At 41.9% G+C, this 17,115-nt stretch overlaps 1 protein-coding gene across 6 annotated transcripts in view; it reads left to right on the plus strand.

The window, feature by feature from the left end:
- Positions 1-17,115, plus strand: part of DOP1B (DOP1 leucine zipper like protein B) — a 97,099-nt gene that overhangs the window by 47,368 nt on the left and 32,616 nt on the right. For all 6 annotated transcript variants that reach the window (XM_089773894.1, XM_075911637.2, XM_075911610.2 and 3 more), the window contains 7 exons: positions 1,657-1,845; positions 3,221-3,346; positions 4,758-4,892; positions 6,572-6,627; positions 7,794-7,898; positions 7,991-8,057; positions 11,721-11,865. In XM_089773894.1, coding sequence (XP_089630020.1) covers positions 1,657-1,845; positions 3,221-3,346; positions 4,758-4,892; positions 6,572-6,627; positions 7,794-7,898; positions 7,991-8,057; positions 11,721-11,865 — 823 coding nt within the window. The remainder of the gene's footprint in view (positions 1-1,656; positions 1,846-3,220; positions 3,347-4,757; positions 4,893-6,571; positions 6,628-7,793; positions 7,899-7,990; positions 8,058-11,720; positions 11,866-17,115) is intronic.

The following is a 17,115-nucleotide window of genomic DNA, read 5'->3' on the forward strand; positions in this document are numbered from 1 at the left end:
TTGGACACTACTCATTTATGGGCGAAGTACAGTATACTCAAATTATTCCTAAATAAGTTGAATGTATGAAGAAAAGTATGTCACGCTGTCAAAAAAAAAAAAAGCTATAAAATAATTTCTTATGAAAGCTTCTCAATGACAATATACACCTTATTTCTGAATATATTTGGTATGGTGTTCATTGAAAGTGTTAGTGAACAAAATTTGTACATCTTAAAAACCTAACTACAGGCAACTCTGCGTGCACCCTTTCCTCCCCCTCCCCCCCCCTTCTTCCTTTAATTGCAAAACCAGAACGACACCTTAATTTGGTCTTCCCCACACAAATATTTATGAATTTTATGATTCTTGTCCTGCAATTACTCTCCTTCCTTGGTTTAACTGGAAAGTTTCTATAGAATAAATAATCAAGAGAATAGTAGTGGCATGTGTTCAAAATGAGACTGTATTTCACACTTTTTTGTTATAAACTATATGAAAAATATGGTTGCATAATTTGCACCACATATTAGAAGAGGTTATGGCCTGAAATAGAGAAATTAACTCTTTAAACAAAAGCAAAATAAGTAGAATGTTATACTACAGTTAAACATGCTTACTGAAGGAATGCAAGTCTCACACCGGGCAGGTTCAAGCAGGAGGCCTTTATTACACACAGCTGGTGGAGTGTCATTTTACTTGCTAGGCTCATTGAGACTGACAAACAGCTGATTACAGTGGATTATATTGGGTGCCGATGGGCAGAGAGAAGTGATGGGGTGGAAGTTCCCGAATCCCTGGATAGGTTCTAGCAGCAAGACATAATGAGCATAATAAGCCAATAGTCTAAAAGATTACATGAATGCTCTACCCATAACACAGGTTTACACGTTTGCTAGTACAGTTTTTGTCTTGCAGTAAGTAGTTTAAATCTTGATTTCAGGTCCTTAGAAATGACGGGTAGCACCTCTCAACAGGTTTGCCTTCAGGTACATTCCTATATGGTCTTAAAACAAAGAGAACAGTAAACAGTACACAGCATTGACAATTGTATATAGTCTGTCAAGACTCATATTGGCATCTGTGAGGGGCAGATATCATTACTCATGCTGACATGTTAGCCTTCTCCCTGAACCCAGTTGGTATTTGGGGAGGATCCACTCTTATCTCTTCCTGAACTGGGGAGCGGACTTTGAAGCCCCTCTCAGTGAGTTATGTGCCTATAACTCACGATAAGGCCCCAGTTACTGCTCTGCATCTGGGGTTATGCTGTCTCAGCTTTGTTTTATGCCTAGTTGTACAAACAAGATTTGTTTCCTGCTTATCTTTGCTTTCCGTAAGCCATGTTTTGTCCATTGTTAGCTAGGTCTCAGGCCTCAGTCTAGGCATGTTCCCATTTGTACGTATGTGAAAGATTCTTAACAAAGGCTGTGGTCAGAATCTTTCATACATATTATTGAGATTTTAGCCTTCGCCCATTTTGTAAGTGACAGTAAATTTCATAAACAGAACAATTGAGTGACCTAGTGCTTTGCAAAATCATTATTGCAAAAAGACTTCTTGGGAGAAAGCAGATGTCCACAGTAAAGATTGTGTAACCATGTTAAAAATAATGATCTGCATACACTTGATGTCCACAGAGTATGTTGTTTAATATAGACTTTTCTGTTTTCCTAGGGGTCACCTACGATTGACCCTACTAACCTGAAAAATGCCAGAAATGCCATCTTGGAAGAATTGCCTCGTATTATTAACACAATGGCCCTCCTTTGGAGCGTTATAAAAAAGGAAGACTCTCAAAAAAGACCAACTGACTTTCTTGGAACAACCAAAGGCTCCTCTTCAGTTTACTTTAAGGCAACCAAAGTAGGAATCCATTCCGAGCACTCTTTCTCCTCTTCCACCTCCTCCCGCCCCCCCCCCCCCCCCCCCCCCATTACCTTTTGTGTAATTTCTTATATATGGTTTTGGCAATCTCAAAATGGCAAAGTAGTTTTGAAGTTTCTAAAATTCATAGGCTTCAGAGTAGGGATGTTAAATTTAGTTTAATCTACTAATCGACTAGTCGATTCCAAGCTCACACTGGGTGCCTGCTACTCTCCTGCCCCTTGCGTAGACGGTACTTGGGGGAACCAGCTTTTAAGCCATCTCCCCTCCCCCATCCCGCAGCATCTCTGATAGAGGCAGCAAGTGGGGGGGAAGCAACTAGTCTGAGGGACTAGTCAACTATCCGATAAGCTTATGCTTATTAGATAGTCGTCTAGTTGCTTACATCCCTACTCAGAGAATGTTCCTGATCAAAGATTTAGAATTTCTAATGTAAAGGGGCTGTCATCTTTTGTGCAAGTCAGTTGCAAAGTGCCACATTTCCAAACCTAAACTGATTGATTCCCTGTTTATATTTAAATGAATTTTCCTTTTGGTAATATTTTTTTCTGCCCACTCCTTCCCCATACATATGGTTTTTTGCTCTTCTATTAAATCCTCTTCCATTCTTTGGGAATTTTCTCTACTCTCAAAAACAAAATAAAAACACTACATCCCAGAAGCATGTCTTCTGTCTCAATAAGCATGAGAGAAGACCTAATGCAAGTTAACAGTTTCTGGCTTCTCTGTAGTGAACTTGAGCTATGTATGCTCTTTTGGGCTATGTCTACACTACAGAGTTTTTTTTCTGGAAAAACAGCTGTTTTTTCTAAAAAAAAAAAAAAAAAAACACTTCTCTTCACTGCAATTGCATTCTTTTGGGAAAAAAAATCAAAAGAACGGAGGGGGTTTTCTGACATTGGTAAACCTCTTTCTACAAGGAAGAAGACTTTTGGAAAAAGTCATGTGTGGATGGGGAAGAGGGAGTGGACAGGGAAGAGGAAAGAGGAAAAAGCACAGGAGTCCTGGTGGCCACTCCGTCCATAGTAATCACAGCTTACCTGCAAGAGAGTCCACACTGAATAGATGCTATCTTCCAAAAAAGCAGATCACTTTTTTGATGCTCTTTTGCATTGTGGACTTTTTTTCTTTTTTTGGGGGGGGGGGGATTTTTGGTGATCGTCACAAATGTTTAATAAGGGAGGATAGTGAACCTAGGAGAAGTCATTTTAAATTAGCCTAAAACAAAAGTATATACAGTAGAACTTCCCAATACCACATTGAAAAGCAAAAGAATTTCCTCAAACAGTGAAGACCAATCTTGAATGGTTTTGACAATGTTCAGCAACAACCTTTTTTTGTTTTTGTTTAATAGACAATAAAAAACAAAATTTTAGATTTCTTGAATCCGCTGACATCACAACTTGGAGTCCAGTTAATATCAGCAGTAGCAGCAGTGTGGAACAGCAAAAAAGCTCATAAGGATCGAAGTAAAATAAAGGTGAAGTTAAAGAAATGTTAATTCATAAGATGGTTTATATTCTAATGAGACTTCAGAGGCTTTGTTCCTGGGTTCACTGAAGACTCTCGTGTTTTATGTTTTGTTTTTGTTGTACAAGTGGCAAAGAAAAGCCATTAGATAAGAACTTTAAGTCAATATAATGGTTTAAAATTTTAAATGTTTATAAAATGATTATATTTGCTCCATTTCCTTGAAGACTATAAATAAATGGAACAAATGTAATCAATTAGGAAAAATAAGGATTTTAATATGTTTGCATGTTGAAGAAAAATACTGCAAAAAGAAAATATTTTACTTAGAGAATCAAGAGACGATTTGTCACTACTTCTGCAACATATGTGAGCTTCCTTAGACTTTTTTAGAGCTTTTTTATTTCAGAGGGAAGAAGTCATGGTTCTGTCTTGCCAGCCTGCTGCTGAGCAAGATTCATCAAAGTCAAAGGCATACAAATTCAGTCTGCAGAGTTATGAAGGTTTATCTTAAATATTAAATACCTTAAACCATTTTTATTGACCAAGATAAATTCTTTATCTTTCTTACTATAAATTTTCCATGACACAAATAATCTTACTGGCTTCCACTTTTCTGGGGGGAAAAAAACACAACAATTTTATAAAATAGTAGACCTTATTTATCAATACTTGATGTTGGAAATAGAAAATTTTTTTTTAAAAAAATTTAATTTTACATGCAAGCTAAAACAAGATGCTCATTCTGTACATTATTACAATTTATTTTAGAACCTCATTTCAAAGTTAAATAATGATAGCTGTCCAGAGAGTGACCTTTCACTTTTTTTGTCTACTTTCAAGGTAATATGACCTCTCAAACATTTTCACAAAATGGAATTGTCAAAATAGATGTATTCAGATTTAAAAGCTCAGCTTTCATTCTCTCTCGCTCTCTGGTCAGCATGTTAATACCAAGCCTTTTGAGTTATTGGCACCCAAAGGATTCCATTGGTGTTCCTCCATTGGTGTTCAAGGTTTCAGGTCCAGAGCAGGAAAGTAAGATGTAGTTCCCTTTTGGAGCCAAACATGGTTAATAAGTACAAGTCCTCTTCCTAATCCACCTAGTCTGACTACATCACCTCCATTATTATGCTCCCAGAGACTGAGTGAAAGAGACTCCAACTCTGATCCCTTTGTGGCTCCTTTTATGTAGAGCCCTGCAAGTCCACAAATATCCGCGGCTCATTTTTCACATGTGGATGCAGGTGCACATTTTGTATCCACACAGGGCTCTACTTTTATATCAGCATGTGGCATAGTTCTTAAATCACTTATTTGAGTTTCATATGTATGTTTGCATGTAGTTTAATGGTGTGAAATGCTGTTTTCCTCCCGTCTTTCCCTGGTACAGTGAACTCAGTGATGTTTGTGTTGTTTAGATCCTTCCAGTGGCCAGCACATCTCAGCTTATTCTTGTGGACTTAGTGTGTGCACTTACCACTCTGAAGACTGACATTATATTGCAGCTAGTAAAAGAAGTTGTCAAGAAACCATTCCAAATAAAAGGCGAAGAGGTATCTGCTAAAATAGTATTTAGCTTCATTAGGTCTTCATTTTTCCAAGGTGTCCCTGAAAAAATCTCTACTAAACCTATTAGATGAGAAGGGTTTTCAACATTTAATTATTCTTTTATGGTTACTGGTAATTATTATTAGAATTTGTTTCCTCATCGTATTCTGTACCTGATTAAGCATGTATCCAATATGCATATCCTTCTGATTTTTTTTACAGGAGTACTTGTTGGTTGCTTTGGCAGTACTTGTCTGTTACTTTGGCAGCACAAAGCAGAGTTAAAGCCAGCATAACAGACTTCCTATGAATTCTCTCAGCATAGATTTAATAAGCGATTGTGATGGTTCCACCCCCTTTGCCCTCAGCAAAGAGAGCATGGACAGGGACTCGTGTTTGTGACTTGCCATTCTGTATCCCAGGTTAGAGTGAGGCAAAGGAACTTTTTGCACTGGAAACGCCCTAAAGTAGCAGCAGCTCCCTGGAGCTGTTACAAAAATCTTGCTCCATCTATATTAAATTCATAGTCCAGATAAAAAATGGATAATTTAAATATTAAATTTCCCTGCAAGATTATCAAACATTTGCCAAGCACTTTGAGAAAGAAAAGAGATCAGAAATAGCTATACAGGAGCTAAGTATTTTGTTAATAGCTAGTCACTTTCACTTTCAGCTTCTCATGCACTACAATGCTCTGCCTAGGCTCCAAACTTTCTGGACAATGTTTAAACTTAAATTTTATTTACATTTTCATTGAAAATCTTAACAAACGTGAATATTTTGCATTCTCTTTGTATTAGGTTTGGTCAATATTCTTTAATTTGAGGCCTGAACTATGTTCCAGTATTCTGTTAAGCCATTGAAACATTAGAGCAAACATTTGAAACAGAATTCACAAAGCAGACAACAAAATTCTTCAGATTTGTTAATGGTGATCCAATGTCTCCCTTCAAATTGAGTAACTTGCATAAAATATACATATTTTACCATTTCTTGGTGTTTATCTTAGTGTAATTGTGTGTCTATAATTCAGCATAACAGAAATAGATACATAACACTTGGTATTCAGCATATCAGAAATAGATACTTAACAATTGTCCTGCCTTTCAAACAAAAAGCATACTTTAAACAAAATCCAATCCTAGTGAATGTTTTAAAACTCATTCAGAAATAATTTCATTAGTAAAACTTTTTGAGAGTCTTCTTTTTTTATTAAAGAAGAATGTTAAAATTGTAAGTGGAACTTAGTCATTTGCCATCTTGTCCAGTTACCCAGGAAATGCAGATTTCAGAGGCTTTTATGAAACCACACTTTTCAGATTTATTACAGCAAGTTTGGCATAGCAATGACTTCCAATTATTCTAGTTGATGTTGCTTCTGTGGTAGTTTTGCTGTTTAACAGCTTGCTTTGAAAGAAACCAGCTTTGTTATCATCCACAGATGTACATTAGCAAGTGTGTCTAGGGTTTTGGAAAAATGTCTGGTGGACATAAAGAACGTGTCTTATTTTGTACCGAACTGCCCATTATATCTGAACAGATGAGTTACAGCCTGTCATTCTGACGGGAAGACGGATTGCTTTCTGGAAGGGGGATCAAGTTTCCCATTAAACACTGAGTTCTCAACAAGCTTAAATTTTATTTTGTTATAAAGCAAGAACATAATTATTGGTTTTATTTTCAGAAAACTTCTCTAGTGGATATCCCAGTACTGAAATTCAGCTATGCTTTCATTCAAAGGTAACGTGGTTGTTACATAAAGTGAGTTCCATTTAGCTACAAATGCTATTCCAGTAACTAACAACTAGCATTACTACTTTAGCTTTATTTTGACTTGGCACAAGAAACCTCTACATCATCAGTGCTTACTGAAGCCGAATTGGACAGCCACTACATTGTCAAATGACAGACTGACTGTCCAGATGTTCTGTGATTGCATTAATATATTGGTGTTTGTGTTGTTGTGACACAGTCGTCATGTACTGACACAACAGCATGTTATAGCGTTCTTATATTGTCAGGATATTATGCTGAAATTTTCATATGACCTTTCTCCAACTCTGACACTTTTCAATTGCTGAAAGCGTGTATGAAGGATACTTCTCCATGATCTCCCTTCCAGGTTTCTTAGGGAGGGTTTCTTGTGTTTCCAATTTATACTCTGCATTCATCACGTTAGACAGCATGGGAGTGATCAAAATTCTTCTTAGCATACACTGCTGTGTAGCCATGGAACACCTTGGGATATTAGCGTGCAAAGCCTTCTCATATCACACTCCTGAAGACCTTCCTCTTCTTTCACAGCACTGGTGCATTTCGTAGACTCGAAGCCTAGCTTTAGTTTGCAAATCAGCCAGAGTCCTGAGTTAATTCTGCTTACTGTGTTCATTTTGATGTCCTACTATTACATTAGTGTATAGATGTAATATAATATGTCAGTCAAGTATCAGAGAGGTAGCCGTGTTAGTCTGAATCCTGCAAAAGCGGCGAGGAGTCCTGTGGCACCTTATAGACTAACCAGAGTGTTGGAGCATAAGCTTTCATGGGCAAAGACCCACTTCGTCAGATGCATCAATTGCTGAAAGAGTGTATGAAGGATACTTCTCCATGATCTCCCTTCCAGGTTTCTTAGGGATGCATCTGACGAAGTGGGTCTTTGCCCATGAAAGCTTATGCTCCAACACTTCGGTTAGTCTATAAGGTGCCACAGGACTCCTCGCCGCTTTTGCGTAATATATCAGTGTGCATTGACAAGCTATCATGGTACTTAGACACAAATACAATAGATAGTAGTTCATTAAACTTGGAGAACTAAAAGACTAAAGTTGCTGTGGAGCTCTTAGAGCCAACTATCTGTGTCTGTGCCTGATGTATTGTTTGACATCAGACTTGCATGTTTTTGGCAGACTTCCGGCTTCCGCCCTGCAGGAGAACTTTCAGCCATTGTTAGGAGTGCTGAAGGAATCTGTGCAACTGAACTTGGCTCCCCCTGGATATTTCCTGCTTCTGAGGTATAGCACACACCAAGGTGGCTTGATTTCATTTGAACAATTGAGTAACACTGTCCATATTACTAACTTGGGATGCATTTATTTCCCCACAGTACTCTGAATGACTTTGTGACCAGAACTCCTAACCTGGAAAATAAAAAGGATCAAAAAGACCTTCAGGTATTGTGTACACACATGTTTAGTTCACAAATCTGGCACTACGCTCTTCATTATAAATAGAGATTAGCCCACACTCAACTCCTTGTCTGAACTGCCACATACTTCGAGAAAGTTTGGGTATGATATAAGCCAGTAAGTATGTGACCATGCATAAAACATAATTTTCCAACTAACAAATGATATTGTATATGTTTTGATAAAATTCTGACATGGCTCAAGATGCTTATTGGCCAAAGCAGTCTTTAGGTTGGGTGGCTTTTGTGATGTCCTTCTCCAGTTTAAATTCATAACACATATGATGTCACTGGATCACTCTGCTTGCATTGTCATTGAAATTTTCAAAACCAAGTAAAAGAACTAGGTGCACTTTTCCTGTTGAAGTCAATGGGAGTTGTATAACTACATCCTCTAGTTGGCTTTGGCAAACTCAACTGTTTTATCCATTCACATAATTATGTATGTGAAATTGCATTAGAGCAGGATTCTTTTATCCTACTGTTTCTGCTTTTGCCATGTTAGCTGAAGCACCACAGCCTTGTCTCAATCATCTTTTCACTCTGAATTTTAGGTGAAATATTGAAAAGTGAATTTTCTCATAGCTGTGATTGTGATGCTCATGCTGTCCAGCAGACAGAGTAGAGATGTGAATGACTTCCTCCAATTCTGCTCCATAAACTGACTAGCAAGACAATTGTGTAGTGAATGCCTGGCTTTTTACAGCATTATCAAGAATTATCTTACTTTTCTAGAAGCCTTGAAAGGGGTGCCTGAAGTTTCCAAATCAGAGTCTCCATTCTGTAGCGATTAGCTCTATTGCTCAAACATGAGGCTTTGAGTGGGGTTTGATCCAGCCCTTCAGTGGGAAGATTAAAATATAGCCAGATGAATCCACAAAATTAAACCTATACTGTTAAATCACTCCATTAAAAGTAATCAACATCCCATCTAATTTAATATACAGGGAAACCCGGTAGCTGAAAAAAGGAAAAAGAGGTTTTTGGCCCATACGTTTGGAGCCTAAAGAACTATAATGGGCATTTGATGAATTTTTTTTCTGAAATCTGAAAAACAAATTCAGAACAAACTAATCTTTGAGAGATGATTGCTAATTAATGCAGTATAGTGAATACTTTGCAATCTTCATTTGAGATCATTTGAAGATTGCTTCATGAGAACTGAAAAATATCTCAATCAGATTTTGTAGCTCCCCAAGGAGACAATTAAGAAACCTCAGTGGATGAAACCCCTTCATTAAAATGTAGTAGCTTGGCAGGTAAAAGACTGGGAGTCTGGAGAGCCAAGTACGTATGCATAGAATCATAGAATACTAGGACTGGAAGGGTCCTTGAGAGGTCATTGAGTCCAGTCCCCTGCCGTCATGCAGGACCAAATACTGTCTAGACCATCCCTGATAGACATTTATCTAACCTACTCTTAAATATCTCCACAGATGGAGATTCCACAACCTCCCTGGGCAACTTATTCCAGTGTTTGACTATCCTGACAGTTAGGAACTTTTTCTAATGTCCAACCTAAACCTCTCTTGCTGAAGTTTAAGCCCATTGCTTCTTGTTCTATCTCCAGAGGCCAAGATGAACAAGTTTTCTCCCTCCTCCTTATGGCACCCTTTTAGATACCTGAAAACTGCTATCATGTCCCCCCTCAGTCTTCTCTTTTCTAAACTAAACAAACCTAATTCCTAATAGGATGGACTATTAGAGAAATATACAGTGACTTGAAACCTGTTAATTTGTCCATTATCATAAGAGAGAATCCCCTAGTTGATCTTCAAAAAAGTCCATCAAATTATTAGAGAAAACATTAAGTATAACAATTTGGAATTTTGGAGGTTCAGTGTGTGTGTGTGTGTGTGTGTGTGTGTGTGTGTGTGTGTGTGCACCTTATTATCATGTTAACAGCATTACTATTGCATTCCTGTTGGCTCTCTCGTCTTGTCCTGATGGCCATGAAGCAGTGGGAGATAAGATCTATAAAGAATAAATTCATCATCTAGCCTGATACAAGATAGAAGGGGGGAAAAAACACTTGTCAGAGGGATTAATATTAGCTTTAATATTTCCAACCAATCTGATACAGTGGAATCTTCAACAACAGCAATGTTTTCTGTGACCTAGATTCTCCTAAACTGCCGATGTAAATCATGAAAATTTTAAACATCTAGAAAGCAAATGAGGAAATAGAAAGAATGAAGACTTTCTAAACAGACTTGGGCTAGTGTGTGCCACACTACACAGGAAGTGAAAAACTGGAATGGGTTGCTTGTTTCTTCTTTTTATAAATCTTTGATTCTGCTATTCTTCTTTGAGTGCTTGCTCATGTCCATTCAGCATAGATGTGTGTGCCTGCCACATACACCAGTGTCAAAAGTTTTTTCCCTAAGCAATGCCCATAGCGGACAGGGTCCCTAGTGCCCCTTGGATTACGCACACATATGCCGCATTATATCGGACACTCCCCAGCCCTTCCCTCCTCAGTTTCTTCTTACTGCCAATGATGGTGCTTGGAACAGCATGCTCCAGCCTTAGCTGTAGCTAGCGTTCCCTAATCCTATTGTTTTATAAATAGTTTTCTCACTATTTTAAGTACTGGTAAATAGATGTGCACCAGGACAATATTATATTTGTGAGTCTTTTATCCCAGGCCTCATGTGACCAGTGAGGAGAGGCACCGCTTCACATTGACGTTCAGAGAGTGCTGGCCTTCTACTTAGGAGGATGCCCTTTTGCAAGTCCACCTAGCTTTTTGTGGCCGACGCAGAGGAAGGGAGGAGTTTCTCAATTTCCTCCCAGAGACTCTTGAAGTGGATCACTTCCTGCATCCATATGTGCTACGAGTTAGTGGGTGCCCAGCCGCCAGCACTGATCAGGGCCCTCTCTACCAGAGCTTAGGCTTCAGATCCAGGACATTTGCCAAGCAGTGACGTGGTCGTTGGTGCATACCTTCACGTCTCATTATGCCATCATGTAGCAGGCTCAGGATGACACTGCATTTGGCAGGGCTGTACTGCAGTCTGCATGTCCTTAACTCCTACCCACTTCTGTAGACACTGCTTACCGTCATCTCTGTTGAATGGACTTGAGCAAGCACTCATGTTCTTCGAGAAGTGTTGTGCATGTCCATTCCTCTTGAACACCAGTTACAGAACAGGTAACTGTCTTTTCTCTATCCAGTGCTTAACACTTGTGTCACAGTGAAAAAACACTGTCAAAACTTCTGATTGTGATTATAAGGATAGTTGTGAAGAGTAGATTATAGTGTGAGGTATTTTTGTTGTTATAGATTAATTTTCTTGAATATTAGTGTTTTAGCCCAGATATACGTATGCATACATACGTGAGTTCATAATGACCTTTACATGGAAAGGTATGATTAAGACCTGTACATTAGTCTATTCTAACCCAAAGCTTCTTTCTTTTTTATTGTTCATGCCTGTTGCCAGCTGAAATGAGTGACATTTTACCTTCTACAGAATGCTGATAAATGTTTCTCTGCTCTATTTATTACTTCTCTCTATATGGTGTGTATATATATGGTACAAAATACAGAACATGTGCCAGTTGCTAAATAAAACATAAGCTTCTTTGGACTGGCCAGGTCCCAGTAGCTTTCCTCTGATACAGTGTGGCATTGATTACTTTTCAGGATGTGACCCAAAAAATCTTGGAAGCCGTGGGGAATGTCGCTGGTTCCTCCCTGGAACAAACTAGCTGGCTGAGCAGGAACCTGGAAGTGAAAGCCCAGCCTCAGATATCTTTAGTTGACACTGGTGCCGAAGAGGAGTTGTATGGTAAGGTTGTTTCTTAAGAATACAATGCAATATATGACCCTCTTGCCACTTTTCTGTACCATTTAGTATAAAGTTTAATGGATTTGTGCTCATGTGAAAATATTTTATTATCATACAAATTGCTGAAGAGAATTAACTGATATTTTAAAAACAAAACAACCTCCCCCCCCCCCCCCAAAGAAAAAACCTAATGTGCACCTAAATGAGAGGATAATAGATCTTTAAGTACAAATTCGGATATCTAATATTACTTTGTCAGAATCTGTCTGTAACATGTACTACACTAGAGAGAATAAACTTAAACAACAAATAGTCTTGCAGCAACACTGGAGAGAAATATTAAGGCAATAAATTCTATATGCCATCCTAAATAGAGTTCAAAAAGTGCATAGAAACCATGTTTGTAATGATAAAATAGATTGCTATATTAAGCTTTTTGATTTGTAAGAATCTGATCTCTTTTCACATATACTTAAATACAAAAATTCAGTTGTTTTTGATCACTCTCACTTAAGAGCATTTTTCTAATGTGATGCAAGGACAAGTCTGAAACCCAAATATTCATGAGTTTTAATTGTAGCTCTGAGTCATTCAAAGGAGTCAAATCATTTTATCACTTTGCTTCCTTCTGTGGTGGTAAAATGTCTTCATTGGGGTGAAGGCTATGCAAAGTGATTTGTTCATACACCACCTGCAGGAGTGAAAGAGAAGCAAAATGTTATATAAATCGTAAGGCCGGCATTTTCAGATTAGATAGTTAGTCAGTACAAGCTTAGGGTGATTGGCAGCATTGAAAATTGAAACATTTCATTGTGGATGTAGGAGCCAAACAGTAGGCACCCAGATTTGAGAAGTTAAACATCAGTATTTTTTGTTACAGATGTGTATATTGAATTGCTGCTTAGTGAGAGATTTTATTATAATACCAGTGTTTAAATAACTATTTGAGGTAGAGGTTCATAGGGCATGACCTGATATTCTGGAGGAATCAGCATTGCTAGTTATTAGTTGCTGTGGTAAAATGTGGGCATTATCTGTTTCCTAAATCTATTCATGCCTCCACCCCTCCAGTCTGAGAAGTTCTGGTCTTGACCCAGACTCCCATCAATGCTCTTCCAACTAGGTCTCTATCTGCCCCTTTTGAGGATTTTACACCCATCCCAAATTCTAAGTCGCCTCAGACCCAGCACTGTCGAGGGACATCCCTACACTGTCAGTGCATCACTTGCCAGTTCCAAGTCCCAGCTGCAGCGTGGAGGCTCTGACACCGTTGGTATGCTACTCACCAGGTTTTGCCTCTGGTGGAAAGTGCAGTCAGCTCCACCAAGAGTTAAATGACTCCTCTTCCATGGATGAACAAGTAGCAGCACTGAGTGTTCTCTGACCATCCTGAAGTGAGACAACAGCCCAGACAGGGCTTCCAGAGCCTCCTGAATGGCTCCAATAATGCATTTTGCAGGAATGTGTGTTAGGGACCAGTGCTATCTGCCATAAGGCCCACCACCATATCTTTATGATCCCACCCACTGGCCATTGTGGACTCCTGGGATCCATGCTTCCAGATCCTGGACTACAAGGATCCTGGGCATTGCATTCAATGCCCTTCACTTCCTAGAGAGGAATCTCAGTCCCTCCCCTGACCCTGCCCTTGCCCCCTTCCAGGGATGCCTTGTAGAAGAGGAATAGCTGCTTCTGCTGGCAGCACTTTTTTTTTTCTTCCTCTCTCTCACTACCAGCCAATTAGAGGCAAAAGGACTGCTTTAGAAGGATTGCAAAAACTCCCCAGCTCGCACTACAACAGGTTCCGGATCCTGCCCATAAATTCCTTGATATTCTCTATACTGGGTCTTTCTAAGGTTGCACTCCCTAATAGTGAAGCCGTACTAGAGCCTTCTAGGGCTAAGCGGGCTGAGAAGAAGTACTTTGTTCCTTCCGAAGGGGCAAATATTTGTTTTCCCATTCTGTAGTGGTCCAGGCAGTCACAGAACAAAACAGATTACACCTGCCTAGGTCCCACTCTTTGGACAAAGACACCAAGTTCCTAGGTCTCTTTTGTGAGCAAGAACTTTTCATCTGCTAGCCTATTATTTGCATAGCAAATTACCAGCAGCCAGTGTCCAGATATGACTTTATTAATAAGAATATACTGTCAGAGTTTGCTAATAAGGAACATAAGCCCCAATTCCAGTGTATTTCCCCAAGAATTACATGGGACTTTTTTTTAGGACAGTGGTTCTCAAAGTCAGGTCCATGACTGCTTTTCCCCTTCTCCCCCCCCCCCCCCCATGAGGTTGGAGCACCAGAGCCAGCTTCCTACCATGGGGGAGGAGGAGAGTGAATCTCATGGGCTAGATGCAGCTCCACACACTGCTGCTCCCCTTCCCTCTGGCTGTGGGAACAGCAACAGAGGAAACTGCTCACCTGGAGGCTTTACCCATTGATCCTATTGGCCGGAATCATGGCCAATTGGAGCAGTGGGGGTTGGTGCCTGGGGTAGTGAGAGGCACAGAGGCCAAGTAAGCACTCAGGCATCCTCCTCCCCTTACACGCTCCCCTCCTGCCAAGACCCCCCCCACACTTCATCCCGTTCCTACACCCTACCTCTTTCCATGACCTCCCCTCACTCCTGCACCCTACTGCCTCCCTCCCTTCTTCCCCCCAAGACTTTTCCCACCCCCAGCCTGCTCCTGCAGCCAACTTCCTGGCCAGATCCCTCCATCTCTAGCCTTCTTCTGCTCCCATTTTGTCATCATGGGTGGTTGGCTGGTGGTCTGTTGGGGGGAGGGGTGTGCCACAGGTCAAAAAGTTTGAAAGGCACTGTTTTAGGAGGGAAAAGCAATACACTGTGTATTTATTAAGAATACAAAGTAAACCCAAACCACATACTCCAAGTGTGCGTGCGCGTGCGCATGCACGCCATCTTGCTGATATTATAATTACCACTCTATTAATTGCATCAGCCTAGTGGACAGTTAGGCTAAGTGGGAGAAGGGAGTTGAGTTTCTGTCGGTCCAGACTGATGCTCCGGTCTTAGCAGGACAAAGATCCAAATTATCTAGGAAGACATCCCATCTTTTTTATAGGAGTCCCTTCTCCTGCAAATCTGTGGATTTTGCTGCATCATGTTGTAATAGGTCACTTTGCGACATATGTTTATCTGGAGATTGTTTAATATCAGGCTGCTGAGGACTTTTGAGTGTTGCCCCACCCTAGTTTTGATGGGATTTGTTAACGTCACACATTTGTGTGAGCACATTTGATAGTTCTTCGAGTGCTTGCTCATGTTCATTCCAGTTAGGTGTGTGAGCGCCACATGCACGGCGTTCCGGAGCTTTTTCCCCTAGCAGTATCCGTAGGGCCAGCATGGGGAGCCTCCTGGAGTGGCACCGGCAAATCGGTGCCTATATACCCCTGCTGGACTCTTACCGCCAGTGACAGTAGCTGGAGCGCTCTAGACAATTAGTCTACCCTAGCTTGTTGTAATTAGTTATTGTTCTGATAACTATTTACACTACAACTAAAGAAACTAAGTGTTAGTGATAAGAGGGCCTATTATCCCCCACGCCTCTCCCAGGCTGGGGAAGGGATGCCAGGGTCCCACGGCCTTAAGCAGTGTGCATCCTACCTTAAGCCTATGCCCATTGGTGACCCCCATGACTCCTGCTTAAGGTGCCTGGGGGAAACGCACTCTACTCAGACGTGTAAAATCTGTCGGGGATTCAAGCCCAGAACCCGGAGAGAAAGAGACGCCAGACTGAAGAAGCTGCTCATGGAGTCCACCCTGCAGCTGCCGGCACTGGAGGGGCCTCAGTCGGTGTGGAGCACCCCTTCCTCAGCACCAGAGGGCGCTGCGGCTCCGGCCAGACACAAGTCAAAGGCTTCTCGGCACGGATCACACTCCCCGGTGCCAAGGAGGCCAGAAGCAGGTCCCTGAAAAGGAGGAATCAAAAAGAGCACCCAAAGGAGGGGCACTTAGCAGCAAGGACTCCTAGGGAGCTGTGCAAGGAGCCAGGTCACTCTTGTTCTCTCTTGAAGGGAGAAGCTGAGGGACCACTGCAGGAACGGAGACCGTCGACCCCAGAGACTTTTGACGTGGCTCGGGACCTGATAGCAATGACCACGCAGGAACCGCTGCCTCCCCTGGTACTGAACCTGTGACACTCCGCTGCCCCAACAGGGTCTTGGGGCCTAGCTTAATGGTGCTGCTAGCGTCCGGGGCACCTCACCAGTTCCCAGTGCTCACCACCGCCTGTGGGCACTAGCACTCCGACCCCCTGAGTCCCAGGACAGTCCTCAGCACGGGCCACCACTCCAACGGCGGTGCCATACTCTACTGCACTCGGTACTGTTCCCAGTGCTGACGGGGTGCCGGGGGCAACGCTGGCACTGATAATACTGGCGGTACTGACCCTGACACCAGCACCGACACCGAGCATGATGGTGACACCGCCACCCATTTGGTCAGCAGCACCAGAGAGAGCTCAGACAGTGGTGCCATTAGGTGCTCCGACCCCCCCACGCTCTGGCCAGTTTCAGCACCGAGCCATGCACCATCCCCAGAACCACTGGTGCTGTCTTCCTCCCTCCTAATGCAGCCCTTGGTGGTGCCACTATCCGCCATGTGGTCGGCATTGGGGGCTGCTAACATCCCACCCCACCTGGCACCGCTGGCCCCAGAGGTGCCAGCCCTGGTACCTATGTCTGCAGCAGCGGCCCAGACCCTGTTGTCCCCGGTACTGTTGGTAGCATCTCGCGGAAAACTGAGGGCAATGGCGCATCACCAGAGGGAGCAACGGTCTGCGCCACCGTGGTCAGCCTCAGATTACACATCGAGTCGGAAGCAGAGTCCCTGAGATTGGGCACGACTTCCTACAGGTCGAGGTGTCTGGAGACCCCGCTCATGGTCCCAACATGAAACCTCACAGGGTATGGGACCCCAAATGTATGCCTGGCCACCGCAGCAATGGCCTTTCTGGACACCCTGGGCATACCATCAGGCCCAGGGACTACCCCCTATGGCACCGGTGTCAGGGTCCTCAAAGCGGTGGTCCCCTCCGTCAGCAACACCACTTCATCGTGCCCCAACTTTGGAAGCTGAAAAGTCATCATCGGTGTCGACTTCTAGGCTCACAGAAGTGACCGACACGAGCACCCTAGGGGTAGGCCATCGATCCGTCGTACAGCAGCCGGTATCTGTGCAGGCAAGCCACCAGAATGACGAGTCACTGGGAGCCGATCCGGTCTTGAGGG

Source organism: Pelodiscus sinensis, chromosome 1 (genome assembly GCF_052426305.1).
Source record: "Pelodiscus sinensis isolate ZL-2025 chromosome 1, ASM5242630v1, whole genome shotgun sequence".
NCBI classification, from domain to species: Eukaryota; Metazoa; Chordata; order Testudines; family Trionychidae; genus Pelodiscus; species Pelodiscus sinensis.